The sequence below is a fragment of the Cyprinodon tularosa genome, unplaced genomic scaffold (genome assembly GCF_016077235.1).
Source record: "Cyprinodon tularosa strain WSP-4 unplaced genomic scaffold, ASM1607723v1 ctg1155, whole genome shotgun sequence".
Classification (NCBI taxonomy): Eukaryota; Metazoa; Chordata; class Actinopteri; order Cyprinodontiformes; family Cyprinodontidae; genus Cyprinodon; species Cyprinodon tularosa.
The window spans coordinates 90,500-107,919 of NW_024037954.1; the positions used below are offsets into that span (position 1 = coordinate 90,500).

The 17,420-nt window shown below is 36.6% G+C and overlaps 1 protein-coding gene across 3 annotated transcripts in view; it reads left to right on the forward strand.

Moving 5' to 3' along the window:
* The window catches only part of trpm3 (transient receptor potential cation channel, subfamily M, member 3), a 98,465-nt gene extending 84,505 nt beyond the window's left edge, over positions 1–13,960 (forward strand). For 2 of the 3 annotated variants that reach the window (XM_038306500.1, XM_038306508.1), the window contains 7 exons: positions 1,682–1,810; positions 2,582–2,833; positions 5,379–5,553; positions 8,771–8,921; positions 10,498–10,691; positions 10,872–11,004; positions 11,550–13,960. In XM_038306500.1, coding sequence (XP_038162428.1) covers positions 1,682–1,810; positions 2,582–2,833; positions 5,379–5,553; positions 8,771–8,921; positions 10,498–10,691; positions 10,872–11,004; positions 11,550–13,170 — 2,655 coding nt within the window. In that variant the 3' untranslated portion in view covers positions 13,171–13,960. Of the gene's footprint in view, positions 1–1,681; positions 1,811–2,581; positions 2,834–5,378; positions 5,554–7,113; positions 7,243–8,770; positions 8,922–10,497; positions 10,692–10,871; positions 11,005–11,549 lie in introns of all 3 variants that reach the window. The other variant, XM_038306493.1, reaches the window with a different exon arrangement.
* Positions 13,961–17,420: the final 3,460 nt, after the last annotated feature.

The window sequence follows — 17,420 nt, forward strand, 5'->3', positions numbered from 1 at the left end:
GCAAAGTATATCTGAGTTATTGTGCTATTAGAGGTGATAGCTGTTTTCCTCACAGAATGTGGTCTTCACCTTATTATATTCCTACCTGTCACAAATATGACAGCACTGTGGAGCGCTGCCATATTTTAATAATCAGGCTCAGAGTTTTTCATGCATTTTGGAGTTAATAAGACAAGTCTCTGTCACCTTTATTACAACCACTTAGGTGACTTACAGTAGCGCAACCTTGACTTGTAGCTAAAGAATAAGCTCTTCCTGTTTATATAAATTTTGCTTTCATTTACAGGCACAGTAAATAAGGCCCTTTCTGGTCATCTGCATTTAAACATGCACTTCTTGCAAAGTCTCCTCAATAAGTTTTGCTATAAAAGATTAGGATACTGCTAAAAAAGACAAAAAGACATTTAACGCTTGTTACGACTTTCTCTGATTACCTCTGGGCTGAGAAGTTCAGCTTAAAAATATGAATTGCTAGTTATTCAAGGCTTTAAAATTTTACTAAAATAACAAACTCTTCAAAATTCTACAAAATTCTTTTTTTTTTTGAATTTACATGTGAGACATACTGTAGCTGTCTTATTTTTTAAGTATTTATCATTTGGTATTGAAAGTTCTTTTAAAACTGAATATTGTGTTGAATATCATTATTTCACTTTTTAATGACATTGTGGTGTCTTTGAGCTGTGGTTATATTAAAGCATTAAAAATAATTAAATTATTTTCTGTAGGAGCCTTAATGAGAAAATAAAATCAATCAAGATCAGTTGATCTGGTTTAGGTATGAAAAATATTTCCACTGTTTTTAAGAAAACAAATAAAAATAATAGTGATATGAATATAATATATATAATATTAAAAATAATATAAGTAAAAGAAAACAAGAAAGAAAGAAAGAAAGAAAGAAAGAAAGAAAGCAAGCAAAGCCCAAAGTTATTTACGGAGAGAAAGAACTAAACATTTTTTAATCAGTTTTATTTATTTTCAAAGTTGGCTTAATAAAAACCTAAATTATTAAGATTTTCAGATGTTAATCTGTTTTGGGGACTGATATTTGCAAATTGGTAGAATTAACATAAATAATGTTTAGTTCAAGCAGGTGACATAGGTCTGACATGACTTAATCTAACATGTCTTAAAAGAGACAGAACTGAACTCTCACAAAGACTACAAAACAAAAACTGTTTCTATTAATGACATCTTATTACCTTTTGTAGCATATTGTATAAACAACCAACTCACCTCTGTAGAAAAATGGCTTCCTTCCAAGGGGACTCATGTTTTCTGTTGCACCTTACACTCTGACCCTAGGGGTTGTCTACTCAGTTCTCTACACACTGTGACAACTTCCACTTCAGGGATTCTTGTTGTTAGCATAAACAGTTATGGCATGTGTATAGTGTGTTTGTTTTCTGGCTTTTTTCTTTCTTTTTGCATGATCCCAATAACTTATTACGATTTATCCAAACTGCAGGTTTACACCGTATGCAATATTAGTCGCTTTTATCCCTGAATTGTACCTGTTAAGTCTACAGTAACTTCCCTACTGTAGTTTTAAAGAAATGTTATACAGTTTAATGTTGTTTTGATGTATTCTGCTCAGCTTGATGAAAAATACTGGAACAAACCTCTCACCAGAATATGACACCACTCATTTTACTTCTACATCTCTACTTTCATGCAGATGGCTTATGTTGGATACCTAATGTTGTTTAACTTCATTGTCCTGGTCAAGATGGACCTGTGGCCTTCTCCTCAAGAGTGGATTGTCATTGCTTACATCTTTACTAATGGCATTGAAAAGATGAGAGAGGTAATATATAATGGTTCTGATGCAATGCTTACATTAAAATGAAATATATGATGAAGAGGAAGAAGAATATAAAATACACAAATCCACTAAGCTTTTAATTAGTTACATCCTTTACTAAGGGCGAATTTCAAATGTTTTTCTCTTTTTCATTTCACAGTTTTTGATAAGTAAAATTCCTGTTTTTGTACATAAAATAATAATAGGGAAAGAAAAAAAAAAGTTCAGTTTTATATCATTTAGTCTTGTGTGCCTTTATAAGCTTTCTTCTGTGTGTTTTTGCCTTTGTCACACCTGTATTTCCCCATGAGGTACAATAAAGATATTTCTTCTCTATTCTATTTGAAAGAAATGAGTGATGGAGCTTTGAAAGGGAGGTAAAAAGCACATCAAAGCAGAGCAAAAATGGAGCCGGATGGTGACAAAGACGAAAGCAGGGCATAGAAATGAAGAAAAAAAACAGAAGGAATAAATAGAAAATACATATCATACATTAAATTCAGTTACACTCTGTGCTTTTTTAAGTTTATGGAATGCATAAATCATTGTGTCACATCATTTTTTAGTTCTACTGTTTATAAGCTTTCTCAGATGTCAAATACTCTGAGTTGTGAGCTCATACTGCCCTCTTGTGCTGATCTCGATGGTTTGCATTCCTAGTCTACTATTTGGATTATTTTTGTCTCCTTTCATTGTCCTGTTTCTTTGCTTTAATGTTTATGAACCTTTTATATAATAAGCCTTATTTGACCATAAGTCCTCACTGTTTTCTAGATCCTGATGTCTGAACCGGGAAAGTTGCTTCAGAAGGTGAAGGTGTGGCTACAAGAGTATTGGAATATCACGGATCTGATGGCCATCCTCATCTTCTCCGTTGGCATGATCCTGCGCCTCCAGGAACCGCCACTCATGAGCTATGGGCGGGTCATATACTGTGTCAACATCATCTACTGGTACATCAGGCTTCTTGACATCTTCGGGGTCAACAAGTACCTGGGTCCCTATGTGATGATGATTGGCAAGATGGTGAGAGGAAACAGGGGTTGGGTTTATTTTGTTTGCCTCTTATCTATTTTGATATTTTCTCTAAATTATAGGTTGATTTTTAACAACTGTTTATTTTCTGATTTTGATGAATAATGAACCATGGTTACTGTTTATTCATACTGAGTTGTGTTATTGCAAAGATCAAAGAAGGAATACATTGTCTCTTAACCTGTAACAAGTTCAAGATCATAGCAATAGATTTATGCAAACAGGTATAAATCGGTAAGCGTCTTATTCTTGACTTGGTTTCTGACTCAAGCTGTGTACCAGCAGGCTAAAGTCTTTTATATGAAAATTAGCTGCAAGCTAGCAAGAGGAGTTTGGATTTACATGAAACAATATACTTGGAGCAAAAGGTGGAAATATAAATACAGTACATTATCTTCGTTTCTGTAAATGATTTAAACAACTTAATGTCCTTGATTTGCCTTAAGCATTTCAAGTGTGAAATTGATTACAAAGCTGCGTCATTAAATAGATTTCCCAAATGTATGTGAGAATCACCTTCAACAAGTTAAGTGAACTTTGTTGTTGGAATAGGTTCAAATCTGTTGTCAAAAGGCAATCTGCAAAAAATGTATATTGATGTCATGGTGTCAAAGAAGAGTGGCACATAAAATTTTCTGAATATAGAATTAAAATGTACTTTGTTTAATAGTACTGTTCTTCCCCATTCCTTTAAATTATTTTACCATTATGAAAATAATAAAAAAAAAACACACACACACACATACAGGTGCTGGTCATAAAATTAGAATATCATGAAAAAGTGGATTGATTTCAGTAATTCCATTTAAAAAGTGAAACTTGTATATTATATTCATACATTACATACAAACTCATATATTTCAGATGTTTATTTTGTTTAATTTTGATGATTACAAATGACAACAAATGAAAATCTCAAATTCATCATATCAGAAAATTAGAATATTGTGAAAAGGTTCAAAATTGATGGCCCCTGGTGCCACACTCTACTCAGCTAATTAACTCAAACCACCTGCAAAAGCCTTTAAATGGTCTTTCAGTCTAGTTCTATAGGCTACACAATCATGGGGAAGACTGCTGACTTGACAGTTGTCCAAAAGACGACCATCGACACCTTGCACAAGGAGGGCAAGACACAAAAGGTCATCGCTAAAGAGGCTGGCTGTTCACAGAGCTCAGTGTCCAAGCACATTAATAGAGAGGCGAAGGGAAGGAAAAGATGTGGTCGAAAAAAGTGTACAAGCAAGAGAGATAACCGCACCCTGGAGAGGATTGTGAAACAAAACCCATTCAAAAATGTGGGGGAGATTCACAAAGAGTGGACTGCAGCTGGAGTGAGTGCTTCAAGAACCACCACACACAGACGTATGAAAGACATGGGTTTCTGCTGTCGCATTCCTTGTGTCAAGCCACTCTTGAACCACAGACAGCGTCAGAAGCATCTTGCCTGGGCTAAAGAGAAACAGGACTGGACTGCTGGTGAGTGGTCCAAAGTCATGTTCTCTGATGAAAGTAAATTTTGCATTTCCTTTGGAAATCAAGGTCCCAGAGTCTGGAGGAAAAGAAGAGAGGCACTTCATCCACGTTGCTTGAAGTCCAGTGTAAAGTTTTCACAGTCAGTGATGGTTTGGGGTGCCATGTCATCTGCTGGTGTTGGTCCATTGTGTTTTCTGAGGTCCAGGGTCAACGCAGCCACATACCAGGAAGTTTTAGAGCACTTCATGCTTCCTGCAGCTGACCAACTTTTTGGAGATGCAGATTTCATTTTCCAACAGGACTTGGCACCTGCACACAGTGCCAAAGCTACCAGTACCTGGTTGAAGGACCATGGTATCCCTGTTCTTAATTGGCCAGCAAACTCTCCTGACCTTAACCCCATAGAAAATCTATGGGGTATTGTGAAGAAGAAGATGCAATACACCAGACCCAACAATTCAGAAGAGCTAAAAGCCACTATTAGAGCAACCTGGGCTATCATAACACCTGAGCAGTGCCACAGACTGATCGACTCCATGCCACGCCGCATTGCTGCAGTAATACAGGCCAAAGGAGGCCCAACTAAATACTGAGTGCTGTACATGCTCATACTTTTCATGTTCATACTTTTCAGTTGGCCAACATTTCTATAAATCCTTTGTTTTTATTGGTCTTCAGTAATATTCTAATTTTCTGATATGATGAATTTGAGATTTTCATTTGTTGTCATTTGTAATCATCAAAATTAAACAAAATAAACATCTGAAATATATGAGTTTGTATGTAATGTATGAATATAATATACAAGTTTCACTTTTTAAATGGAATTACAGAAATCAATCTACTTTTTCATGATATTCTAATTTTATGACCAGCACCTGTATATATATATCTTTTTTTTTTTTTTTTTTTTTTTACTAGATTTAGATGGCTCGAAGTGAAACTTTAGAAAATTATTTATCAGGATGTATTGGTGTTGCTTTTTTCTGACTTATTTTTTTAACATCCTGCTGGTCATTTTGTAACGCCACCCCCCCTTTCTTTTCCCTCCTCCTGCCAGATGATCGACATGATGTATTTTGTCATCATCATGTTGGTAGTGCTCATGAGTTTTGGGGTGGCACGCCAGGCAATCCTCAATCCTAATGAGGACCCCTCCTGGATGTTGGCCAGAAACATCTTCTTCATGCCTTACTGGATGATCTATGGAGAGGTGTTTGCCGACCAGATAGATCGTAAGTTTTGGGTGTCTGCTACTGGATAAAATGTATTCTCTTGAACAATCTTATCTGAAAGACCAACACAAAGTACTGGTTAGCTTTAAAGTGGAGTGGAGATGAAGCATGAATTAGGTTAAAAATGTGAGAGTCATTAGTGGAGCAAAGTTATAGAATATTAGTGAAAAAGCAGCGGGATAAAGAACAAAGAACACGGCAGAGGTGTCAAGGATAAAAACTATGGAGAAATATAAAATGGCGTCAGGTTAAGACTAACCACAACTTAAGATAAATCATCTAAAAATATAACTATAATGACAGAACTGAGACATGGTATTCTTAGCAGACAGTCGAAGTAAGGAGAGGACTGTTACAGAAAAAGGAAAACTTTAACTGGAAAAATTACAGAGATCCAAATCTCTGATTCTGTTGAACAGCTTTTTGTCATGTTTTTCACAAATTATATAACAAATTAAAGGCTAAAAGAAAATGCTGGGGAACCCACTTTAGGGCTAACATGGGAGCAGATTATGCCTAACAGGTCATCCTTATGATGCATGGTGGTGGTGGTGTCATGATGTGGTGATAATTTTTATTTTGATCAACAGTAAAGTTTGACAGCCTCAATGGGATAATGGACAAACTAAATATCTTGCAAGAAAATCTATTTGAGAAAAATGGTTTACCTCTTAAGGTATGCAAAGCTGGTAGAAACGTTGCTCAAAAACGGTCGATATTGCAGGATGGGGTTGTTGTTTTATGACTTAATTTTTATTACCATTTTTGCAAGATATATGCATACAAGCCCACATTTAGTCTGCTGCTCTTCACTTACGAAACACTTAAAGTAAGTTTAAAAGTATATGCATCAGGTTAAACTTACAAGTTAAGTGAGTTAAATATACAAACATAGCTATAGTTGGTAAATTAATAAGCAGCACAAATTAGGATAAATGACTGAAATAGAAATAAAATTAAAAACAATATGAATAAAAATAAATACATAAAAATAAGAGACATGTGTAAATCATATTTAAAAAAAGAGAATTTTACTGCTGATGTGGTTGTTTTGCAGACTATCAATGTGCAAACAACCCACACCTTTTAAATTTCTATTTTCAGAAACAATTAATTTTCTCATACCTCTAATTAATCCATTATTATGTATTGGTCTGTTACATAACCTGGCAAAAAGTTCATGGATGTTTTTGGATGTAGTGGCACAAAATTTGAAAAAGTTCATAATTTTTTAATGCACTATAAATAAGACAGATGGCATCATGCTTGAAGGGATCATTCTTGACAAATCGTTGTTCATCGTACAGGGAAACTATTGGTTTGGTTTTTCAAATTCATCAGGAGTTTATTATGTCTGCATTGTTTTGTAACTGGTTAAAATTGTGACTTAATAAATTAAATAGAGACTGTTGGAAGTGTCTGTGAGAAAATGAGTGACTGCCTGTCTGTGTACTGTTCTGTTGTCTATTTGTGTAGTACTGTAAATGAAGGTGTGTACAGAATGTTAGGAGTGGCCCAAAGAGAAGAGATCTGAAATAATGTTTCCATTCTTTGTTTCAGATATGCATAATAAGAAGGTACAGCACAGGCTGAATGAAAAACTCTGGCTGGTCGAAAATTACTTACGAACGCACGGAACCTGGCGTAGTAGTGGTCCAACCCACATTGCCCAGACCATTCTAAATTCCAGTAAATCTATACATATAGACCTCAGTTTAACTACATCTGCCTATCCCACCTCTCCTTCGTCATCCTCGCGTTACCAGCATGTCATTCAAAGCCCAACCACAGAGGCCACTTGAGAAAAAAGTCTGCATGTGTTCTCTATCATGTTTTCTTGCTGTAAGGCTAAAGTTGCAACTGGTATGATACCTTAGGTCAGCTGCTAAACTAAGGGTTTTGAACAACAAGTCAAACAAAATCTGAGTTTGTGAGACATAAGTCTTTTCTTTAACAAATCTTAAAAGAGATGATGTAGTGGCTTGACCTAAGGCTATTAATTACCGTCAGCAACTTCACTCCCACTAGTTTTAGCAATGGTCGCTCAGGTTGCAGCAGCACTTTTTAGATTTTTTCTCATCTTTTTAAGGTCTTTGTATCTTGTCAGCTGCTGCACTAAAAGAAAACATCAAGGATTTTAGATATCCTTGATGCCTCTTTCCTTGATTTTCTTATTATGGTTAACTATAATTTTTTTTTATTTGGAGAAGTGACCATTTCGCATGAATTATATGATTTAAACAACAGTTCAGCTTCTCAATGAAGCAGTAGCACCACTGCTGAAATACTTCCCCAACTAAAGCCAGCATTTGTTTCAATGATCTCCAAACCTTGCTGAAAACATTAGATTACATTTGAATGAAACGCATGTACATACCAGGACATGTTCACCCTTCATCTTCTGTAATCTGTTTTTTCACGTGGTTCAGTTGTCAGAGTTTTTGTGTCCAAAATTTGTCGACTCTAAAAAAGAAATAAATTACTTCAGTTCTCTGTCTTTGGGCTACATTGTGTGAAGCAATTGAGCACCGAGAAATAATGAGCATGACCACCCTGAATCTCCGAGGCAAACAAACCAAGGACAAATGCTGAATGTTCCCTAGATCAGCCACAGCAACTGAACCATCATGGATGGAAAAACATACATTGTTTCCTAAATACATGTCAGATGGACATCAGAGCAATCAACCATTGTGGAACGAAGTTATGACTCTCACATGTGGCAATATATTTTAAACATGCGTTTAAATATATTGAAAACACAGATAGGGTGAACACATGATAAATGTGTCGTTCTGTGAAATCTGTTTACTTTATTCCCATTTCCTTACATGAACCCCTGCCATTATAGTATTTGCTCTTTCCAATTCCTTCCCCAAAAAAGAAGCATGCCAATGAAGTATGCTTCTTGTTTGTTTGCAGCATATATATTTATTTATTTACTTTGTTAAATACTTAAGATCTGCTTGTCTTTTTATTTGGTTGTTTCCACTCATGAATGTTAGGGTATGATCTGTAATTATAATTTTTTATTTTTTTTGCATCAGTCTTAACCTTTAATTTCATATGTATTCATTTTTGGTTTAAGTTATGCCTCTGCATGTATCTCTTATCAAACATGCATCCAGTATATCCATGACAATATGGATAGAAGAAAGTATGTTTTCTATGCTGTATCAAATTGCATGTTTTTTTTTGTTGTTGTTGCACTCTGCAGCTCCCTGCGGGCAGAATATCACCACAGAGGATGGCGTGGTGGTGAACCTGCCGCCATGTAAGACTGGTGCTTGGATTGTACCTGCAATCATGGCTTGCTACCTGCTGGTCGCCAACATACTTCTTGTCAACCTACTCATTGCAGTGTTTAAGTATGTAAACTTTCTATTTTACCACGTAAGAATATAGATATCTCTTTAACTTTTATGCCTTTTGCCAAATTATAACCTCAAAATGGAACATAATTGTTATATATATATACTGAAACTCAGAGATGAGTTCCAAAGAGAATATGCATCTTGATTTCTGCCCAATCTAAATCAGATCTCATCCAGCAAATTGCCTTCAACCATTTCCTAAATAGGGCCCAAATATCTCAAGCTTTGAACATCTAAGCACTGTGTGATGTTTACTATCTGAATATGGATGAAGGGTGTGGATTTAACAAGTGGCTTTCAGGTTTACTGACAGGTGATGCAAGGAGGCATTAATCAGAGAATCAGAATCAGAGACCCCCTTTTAGTCTAAAGAGGCTAAATAGACGGCCTGAGGTGGGAGAATCTGTATAGAGAGTCCAGGCGTAATTTCTTTTCAATTGAACATTATGTATGACTTTCTGCTTCTCCATTACATAAAAACCAGATTTAAGTGTATAAGAAATGTAATTATTCCTAAAAACAAATGCTACTTTTGATTGCAAGATGTAGTGGCCTGTGCTTTCTTCCAGTAACATATGTATTACAGTGCTAATGTATGAAATTACTATCTACTTTAAAGTTTCTTTCACGTCAAAGCACTTATAGCAATATTTTGGACAGTGATATTAAAATGTGTTGTTTTTTTTGCAATATTTTAGAACTGCTATTTTGCTTTTGACTTTAAAAGTGATCCTTGTAAATCATTAGCACAATGTAATGCAGCTCCTGCTGAATTATAATGCTACTAATTCACTTTTTTATCAAAAATTGCATAACTATGACTGCTTTTGATGTGTACCTATTTATTTATGTGTGTTAAGAAATCATTGTCCCGTTCAAATACCAATCCGTCTCCAAGTTAAAACCTAAAATATCACATAGGGTAAGAGGAAACTAGCCATGAACTGGAATCTGCTAGAACACAAGCAGTACTGACCAAAACAAACTGAGTTTTATTTGCCGAGTAGTTGCTGACCATGTTAGATGCATATGCCCAAAAATGCCACACTTCAGTATGACGTTTTCATCTCCTTACATAGACGAGCTGAATCCCTCTTCATGACCAGATGTTAGGATGTAATGGGAGAAAGTAGTTTAAAATTTAAATTACTTTATCACGAATCAAAAGCTAATCAGTTGTAAACTAGACACAATTTACAATTAATTATCTATAACATGTCTAAAATTTTCTGATGACTTAAAAATAGAGTCTACTTTCACTCTAGCTTGCTAAGAGATATTTAATTCAGATGTTTCATTCTATAAAACTTGAATTAATTCCTAATTAAGCAAATTTGTTGTTGTTAAATTGGTATTTAACCTTAAAAAAAAACAGTTTAACATATTAATATTTAGCCCAAATTACTCACCCAATGCTTCTCACCTTAACTTCAGATGTTGAAGCTCTTAGTTTATCCGCTGGTTACAATGAAATGCAGCAGTATTAATGAATGGAGTCTCTTTATTTGAGATTCACTGTCATCTGTGAATCGGTAATGGCTAAAATTTGTTTGTGCTTGATTGTTCACAGCAATACATTCTTTGAGGTAAAGTCCATCTCAAACCAGGTGTGGAAGTTCCAGCGTTACCAGCTTATCATGACCTTCCATGAGCGTCCGGTTCTTCCTCCACCCCTCATCATCTTCAGCCACATAACAATGGTCCTAAAGCATCTATGCTGCCGCTGGCGCAAAAATGATGATGACGAGAGGGACTATGGACTGAGTGAGTGGAAGACATTCATTATTTTAAATCTGAAAACAAGTGTTTAATGTTTTCATTTATAGACTTTGCTTTTAATCTACACCTAAACTTTTAAATAAATACAGAACATTGAACATTGCAGGTCTTTTACTGACATAAAATGAATAACATTAACGTTTTTGTTATTCTTTTACTACCCAGAGCTTTTCATCACAGAGGATGAGCTGAAGAAAGTTCATGATTTTGAGGAGCAATGCATAGAGGAGTACTTCAGAGAGAAGGATGACAGATTCCACTCATCTAATGATGAAAGGATCAGAGTCACGTCTGAGAGGTCAGATAAGAACACAAAAATGAGTGGGAATCTAAAGTGCCTTGCAAAAGTATATGTGTCTCTCGAACATTTTAACACATTTTGTTACATAAGGAAGTCCATAAGCCTTCAGATGATCCAAATTGCTGAGGACAGAGTTTTAAAGAAAATTAAAAAGAGAGATTATATTTTTCCTGTTTTAGCAATTTTTATTGGCTTCTTGTTAAATCCTCTTTCTCACATATTCATTCTGTAATAACTGCGCTCCATCTTATATCAGAGATCTGATAGTTCCTTATGTTTCTAACAGAGTATTTACTATCATGCAACTTTTCAAATTTTTTTTCATGGCCTCATAATCTTTTCTGTATGATCAATGAGCTCTAAACATGCCAATTAGAGAGACTAATCAATTCCCCAAATTAACCAAAACAATAGTAGAGATTTGTACATTTCGAAAACAAAAACTAAACAAGTCCTGCTTAAAGTTAATCAATTTTTTTACATTTACACGAAATGTACGCCTAACATACCCACCAACCATTTCATCTTCATTCCCTTTTTAGAGTGGAGAACATGGCAATGCGATTGGAAGAGGTCAATGAGAGGGAGCACTTTATGAAAGCATCACTGCAGACTGTGGATATTCGTCTGGCCCAAATGGAGGAGCTAATTGGAAGAATTACCGTGGCTCTGGAGCGTGTTACGGGTGTTGAGCGTGTTGAGGTCACTAAAGCACGCTCCCGAACCTCATCTGATTGCACAGACTCAGCATATATACTTCGCCAGGCAGAGTGCCCGGATTCTGCATACATCCTCCGCCAAAGCAGCTTTAACAGCATAGAGGGCAATGCTTACCGCCTACAGGAGGCACTGGAGGGAACAGCTGAGGGCTCCATGTCCCCTCCCTCTCCTACTGGCATGGCTGCTCGGACAAGAAGTCACTCTTTCTATCTTGGGGGTGGACGTGCTGTTGAACGCACAAGCGGGGCTGAGCGGGCTGAAAGATTCTTTAAAGAGCGCTCACTCAGTCTTCACAGAGCCAATAGCTCACAATCTGTGTCTTCAGCTGCCGCCACCAAGGAGTCTAAGCCCCTCCCACTGGCGACGCTGTCGGTTTCCCAGCAGCACCGTCCGTCATCATGCATTGATATTTATGTCTCAACATCTGAGGAGGTGGGTCCTGCAGAGGTCTTTCTTGATCCTCTCCGTGTGGTCCCACCCCTCCAGAGAGACCGTTCACTGCAGTCAGATATTATAGAGACGGTGCTGCCAGGAGGCCGTGACTACAGCAGCACTGCTACCAGCGGTTTGGGCGACAGGCACTCGGAGGGCGGCGCAGGCAGCAGTGGAACAACTGGAGCTATGTATGATGACAGCGCGGCTGCTGATTTGTCATTGTGCTCAGCAAACCTCTTACCATACACCACCCTACCTCCTTGGGATATGGAGCCATCTCCACCTCCCTCAGCAGGGCTGCTCGAACGCTCCAAGAGCAGCCGCTACCTCTCCACCGCAGGCACAACATTCCTTGATGAGCCTCCTCTGGTCAAGTCCCACAGCCTCATGTTCACGTCACGAAGTTGTTACGGTGGACTGGGGGCAGGAGTTCAGGTGAAAGCCACAGAATACACCAGCATCACTGACTGTATCGACACCCGCTGTGTATCAGCTCCATACACTCCTGCAGAATGCTCACACTCACCAGGAGGATCCACCTCATTCACCTTTGATAAGCCGTTAGACATTAGTTCCTCTCATCCGGAGAGAGAAGCAGAGTTAAGTCACACAGAGTCTGATCCTGAGGACCCAGATGACCTGATACCAACCTCCGATACTCCTCACATAACAGGCCTTGGCAGGCCCAGTGGGGCTCCTCTCTGCTCAAACCTCTCCAGGCTTGAGCGAGCAAATAGCTGCTCCTCAGATGACTCCCATCCTTCACTCACACTGGCTCCTCCGCATCGGAAGAGCCTGTCAGTGAGTGAAAGGATGGAGAGGGGACAGGGTTTGGGAGCAGACAGGGGACCTGGGCCTGGGGGGCGAGGTTTTGCGGGACACAGATACCCTTTCCTCAGGAGCAAGTCCGGAGCACGACCTGACACAGCCAAAACTGACAGCCTGTCCATAAGAAAGCTGGCTGCTCCATCAGCTTTCCGCAGCTTTGATAGACAAAACTACACGTGACAAGGGCCTATTGGGGCCCTTACGCATTGTTGGGGCTTGGGTGAAAACTGAAAAGGGCCAGAGTAACAGCAGGATGAAGTTGCCCATAGATACTGATGTTGAGCATACCTATTCTGTGTTCCATTATTTTTTAGGTTTGGAAAAGTTTAATTATTATCTGATTAAAGGGCAGCTTTCTGCAACAGTAAGAATCAGAAGGTCTATGAATATCACTAAAAAGAAAGAGCTATGAATTTAGATTAGTTTATACCTCTTGTAGCAAAGTAAATTACAATGGGGTGCCATAAAAATGGAAGTTGTAATTGTCCTGTAGGTCTTCCACAAACTGAATTTACACAAAGCAGACATTGGCCACTGTTTTGCACCACATATCTCAACCTAGAAAAATAAAGTATACTGGTTTTTCTACCTGTTTTATGCGGTAGGCACTGTTCAATCTGAGAGGCAAAGAAAAAGGTGAAGAAAAAGACTGTCAACTTCTTTTTGATATTTTGTGTAAGCAATATTGCAGGAAATGTTCCATTTCAAAGCCTACTTTTACATATCCCAAAATCATTATTTAAACCAGAATGGTACCCAAACAAGACCAGGTTTAAAGACAAAAATTGGCAAAAATTCTCCCTCTTTCAAAATTCCAAGTAATCCACGATAAAAATCAGATCAAGTGCATCCATAAATTATGTAAGAAAATGGAATGGCAGGGGGATTGACAACCAAAAACACTAATTATAGCTAATTTGATACTAAGCAGAAAAAGTTAGTCTGTCTGAAACAGACTAGCTACATGTATTGTCAATACATGATTCATTTTTCCACCTCGACTATCTTCAAATCTTTAGGGTTTTAGGTGGCCTTTTGTATCAACTGTTCCTTTTGCATAATTTTCAGTTTCCTTTATTTAATTAGATTATTGCTTTACTAAAAAGTGAACTTTGAACATGCTTCAAATCTCTTTTTCTTCAGCAGTGGAGTCTTTCGATGTAACCATGTATTTAGACTGAGGGTTTTAAGCTCTTATTGGCTCTTTGACAGCTCCTCTGATATTTCTGCTCGGTAAGAAATCTTGTTAAAAGCATCTGGACATTGTGATTTCTGATGAATTTGTGTTCCTTTCAGTAAGAATATGGGCCAAATTGTTCTTTCAAAATGTTAACAATTAGAAGAAAGGTTTTGTTTTGTTGCATCAATGCCATCTATTAATGCAGAATCAGCTAATCCTTTTTCACATTTTGTTACATTTATGATCTAATTTGATTTGATTTGATTCTATATATACATTATTTGGCTTGGTACAGACATTTTTTTATGAACTGAACATAAATGGCCTCTTTTAGAAATATGTTAACATGATGATGAATACTTATTTTCCCTGCTGTATGCTTTTGTCATCTTGAATGTTGATATCCCTAATATTTCCTCACTTAAATTTTTCAAGATGCAGTTCACCGTAAATCCTTTCTTAATTCAAAATGTATGTATTTTTGATTAATTTTTAAAATGTATTATTTAGTTATTGTGTTGAAACAAAAGACTTTTGAAACTCCTAAAAGAAAGTAAGCAGAAAAAGGAACAATCTCAGGCCATCTGCATCCTTACCAAAACTATCAGTTAAATGCGCAGGTAAAACATGTTTGTCTTTGGATTAAATAAAAAGCTTCAAGATAATAGTGAAGGGGCATCAGCCAATTTAAGTATAATCATCTAATATCTTATCTACTGTTTCAATCATTGGCCATAAATACAAGTGTGTACTGTGATTTGACTTATGCGTAAAAGATTTTATGAGACTTTATCAACCCTTTTACCAAAACTGTAACAAGTGAAGCTGCCAAAGCTGAGTACAGGAGGGAGATAAAATTACTATGATCAAGCCTTAGCTTGACAGATGAACCGGGTGTGTAAACCTTTCTTCTTTGGACTGTAACTTACACCAAAAATATCCACACTCCATAAATCATAGATCTGTTATTAAGCCATTCAACTGATTTTGGCCGTGGTATTATTACTCTATCAAGATACAAATAGATCCGTCCTTCATCCTTTCCAGTGTTTTGATTTGTTTATTCTTTTTTTTCATTGAAAATTCAAGCAAGCCACCTCAGAGAGACTAAAGGAAAGCAACTGGTTGATGATGATACACCCATACATAAACTATGTACAGATCACAAAGATTTACTTTGAAAAAGCACTTATTTGTGAAATTAGTTTTTGAATAAGCTTGAAAATAAGCTGTTGAGTATATGCACTTTTGGTGAGATTTAACAAAGGTGTTCATCCTAGATGACAAATGATGAAGAGAGCTGTTCGTCACATGATGGTAGCTCGATTTATGCTTTGACATTTCTAATGTTTATTTTTGTGGAAGAAGTAGGTGGGGAGAGAGATGCCTTTCTCTGATAGATTTGCAAAGACAATATATTGAGTTTGATGTTTCAAACGCTTTCTCTATTTCATTTTAACTTAATCATGTTGTATTTATTTTGAGAAAATGATTCTATTTATATCTATTTTCTTGCTCATTAGCCATGATTATAGGAAATGCCTGTTTGAATTACAAAATAATATTTATATGTTTTCAGTGATATTTTTGTCAAATTTTAAGTATTTTCTAATTAAGCTTTTAAATACAATAAAATATGACCACCTACATGCACTAAATGATGATGTAAAATATTTATTAAATATAGATTAGTCTCAAATACTGTACATTTCCATCATATTTAAAGTATTTAAAGTAGTTTTTATTGTGTGATTTATCAAGCTACTTATGAAATTTTTCTAATGTTGATACGGCAATACACAGTTGCCAGCATACCAAACTTAGGGTGCCTTTTTGGCATGGATGGAGTATGTGGGCATTTATGTGATTCAAGAATCTGTGAAGTGTCTCATTTTTGTTTCCTTTTTCTCATATAGGGGTCAACTATCAATAATCATTTAACATATACTTTAGTTGTTCCCTTTCCCATCTATTGTACATAGTGGGGAGCTTGTTATTAGCTAGAGATTGGATTATTGCTTGTATGAACATTTATTTGAATTAATTTCAAGACACCAAAAATCATAGATGTCTTTAGCACAGTGGCTTTGTGGATTACGAGAATAAAACAATCTGTTTGCATGTGACAACAGGACGTTATGCGAGCCTCTCTTCTTGGCTAGGGCTGCTTTTGCAGTAAGTCTACTGTTTAGCTTCAGGGGACATGATTAATTTGTGTTTTGCAATCAAAATCTTCCAGACTGTTAAAGATCTCCAGTTTTTAATGCTGTAAAGCATTAGGTGACTGTGGTTAGTGCTTTCTTCTGCAAAACCAAATATCCCCAACCTTTAAAGAAAAGCTCAGCGAAATGTCCCTTCAATCTACAGGTGTGTCTTGATATTTTAGAATGTAACAAGATTGATAAACTGGTTCATTGTTAATTTAATTCAAACTGAGAAATGGATGTAATGTATAGCTTCATTACACATAAAGTAGTATCTTTCAAATATTTACTACAGTTACATATGACCTTAGCTTACATCTAATGAAATCCAGCGAATTTTTGCAATGCAATAACAGTAAAATGTTATGTAATGGCAATGTCAGGGTCTCCTCAATCATAAAACTCTAACAGTCTATGATGTCATCAGCAAAGAGATAAAGCCACAAAGGACAATTTCTACAGAAACAGTTGTTATTTTGTTTCCCAGAGGACTGCATCTAAGCATGTTACTAACAAGCAGAGTTGAAGAAAAAAGTACAGTAAAATAAACATAAGTAACACGGTTGACTGCACCCTTGACATGTTTGTGGAGAAAAGCCCAAACAAGAGTGAAAAGGGCTTCACAAATTATGGAGTGCAACTGGAGTCAGAGCTACTGTACATGAACCACCATATGTACCAGGATTTCAGCTGTCACATTCCTAGTGTAAGCACACTCCTGAATTACAGTTAGTATCAGAAGCATCTCACATGGACTAAGGAAAAGAAGGACTGAACAGCAGCTCAGTGGTCCAACTTCTTTTTTGCAATTAATTTAGAAATCAAGGTCAGATAAGCTGGAGGAAGAGTGTAGAGGCTCATGATGGTCCAGTCTGAAGTTCGCACAGTCATCTGCTAGGATTGTGCAAAATCACCCCAGATTAGTACAGAAATAGTTCTGCAGAACTTTCGCTTCCTCTTTTTGTCAACATTTTTTTTAATAGATTGATTTCATATTCCATTGGGACTTTTTCATTCAAGCAAATGCTCCAATACCTCCTTCAAAT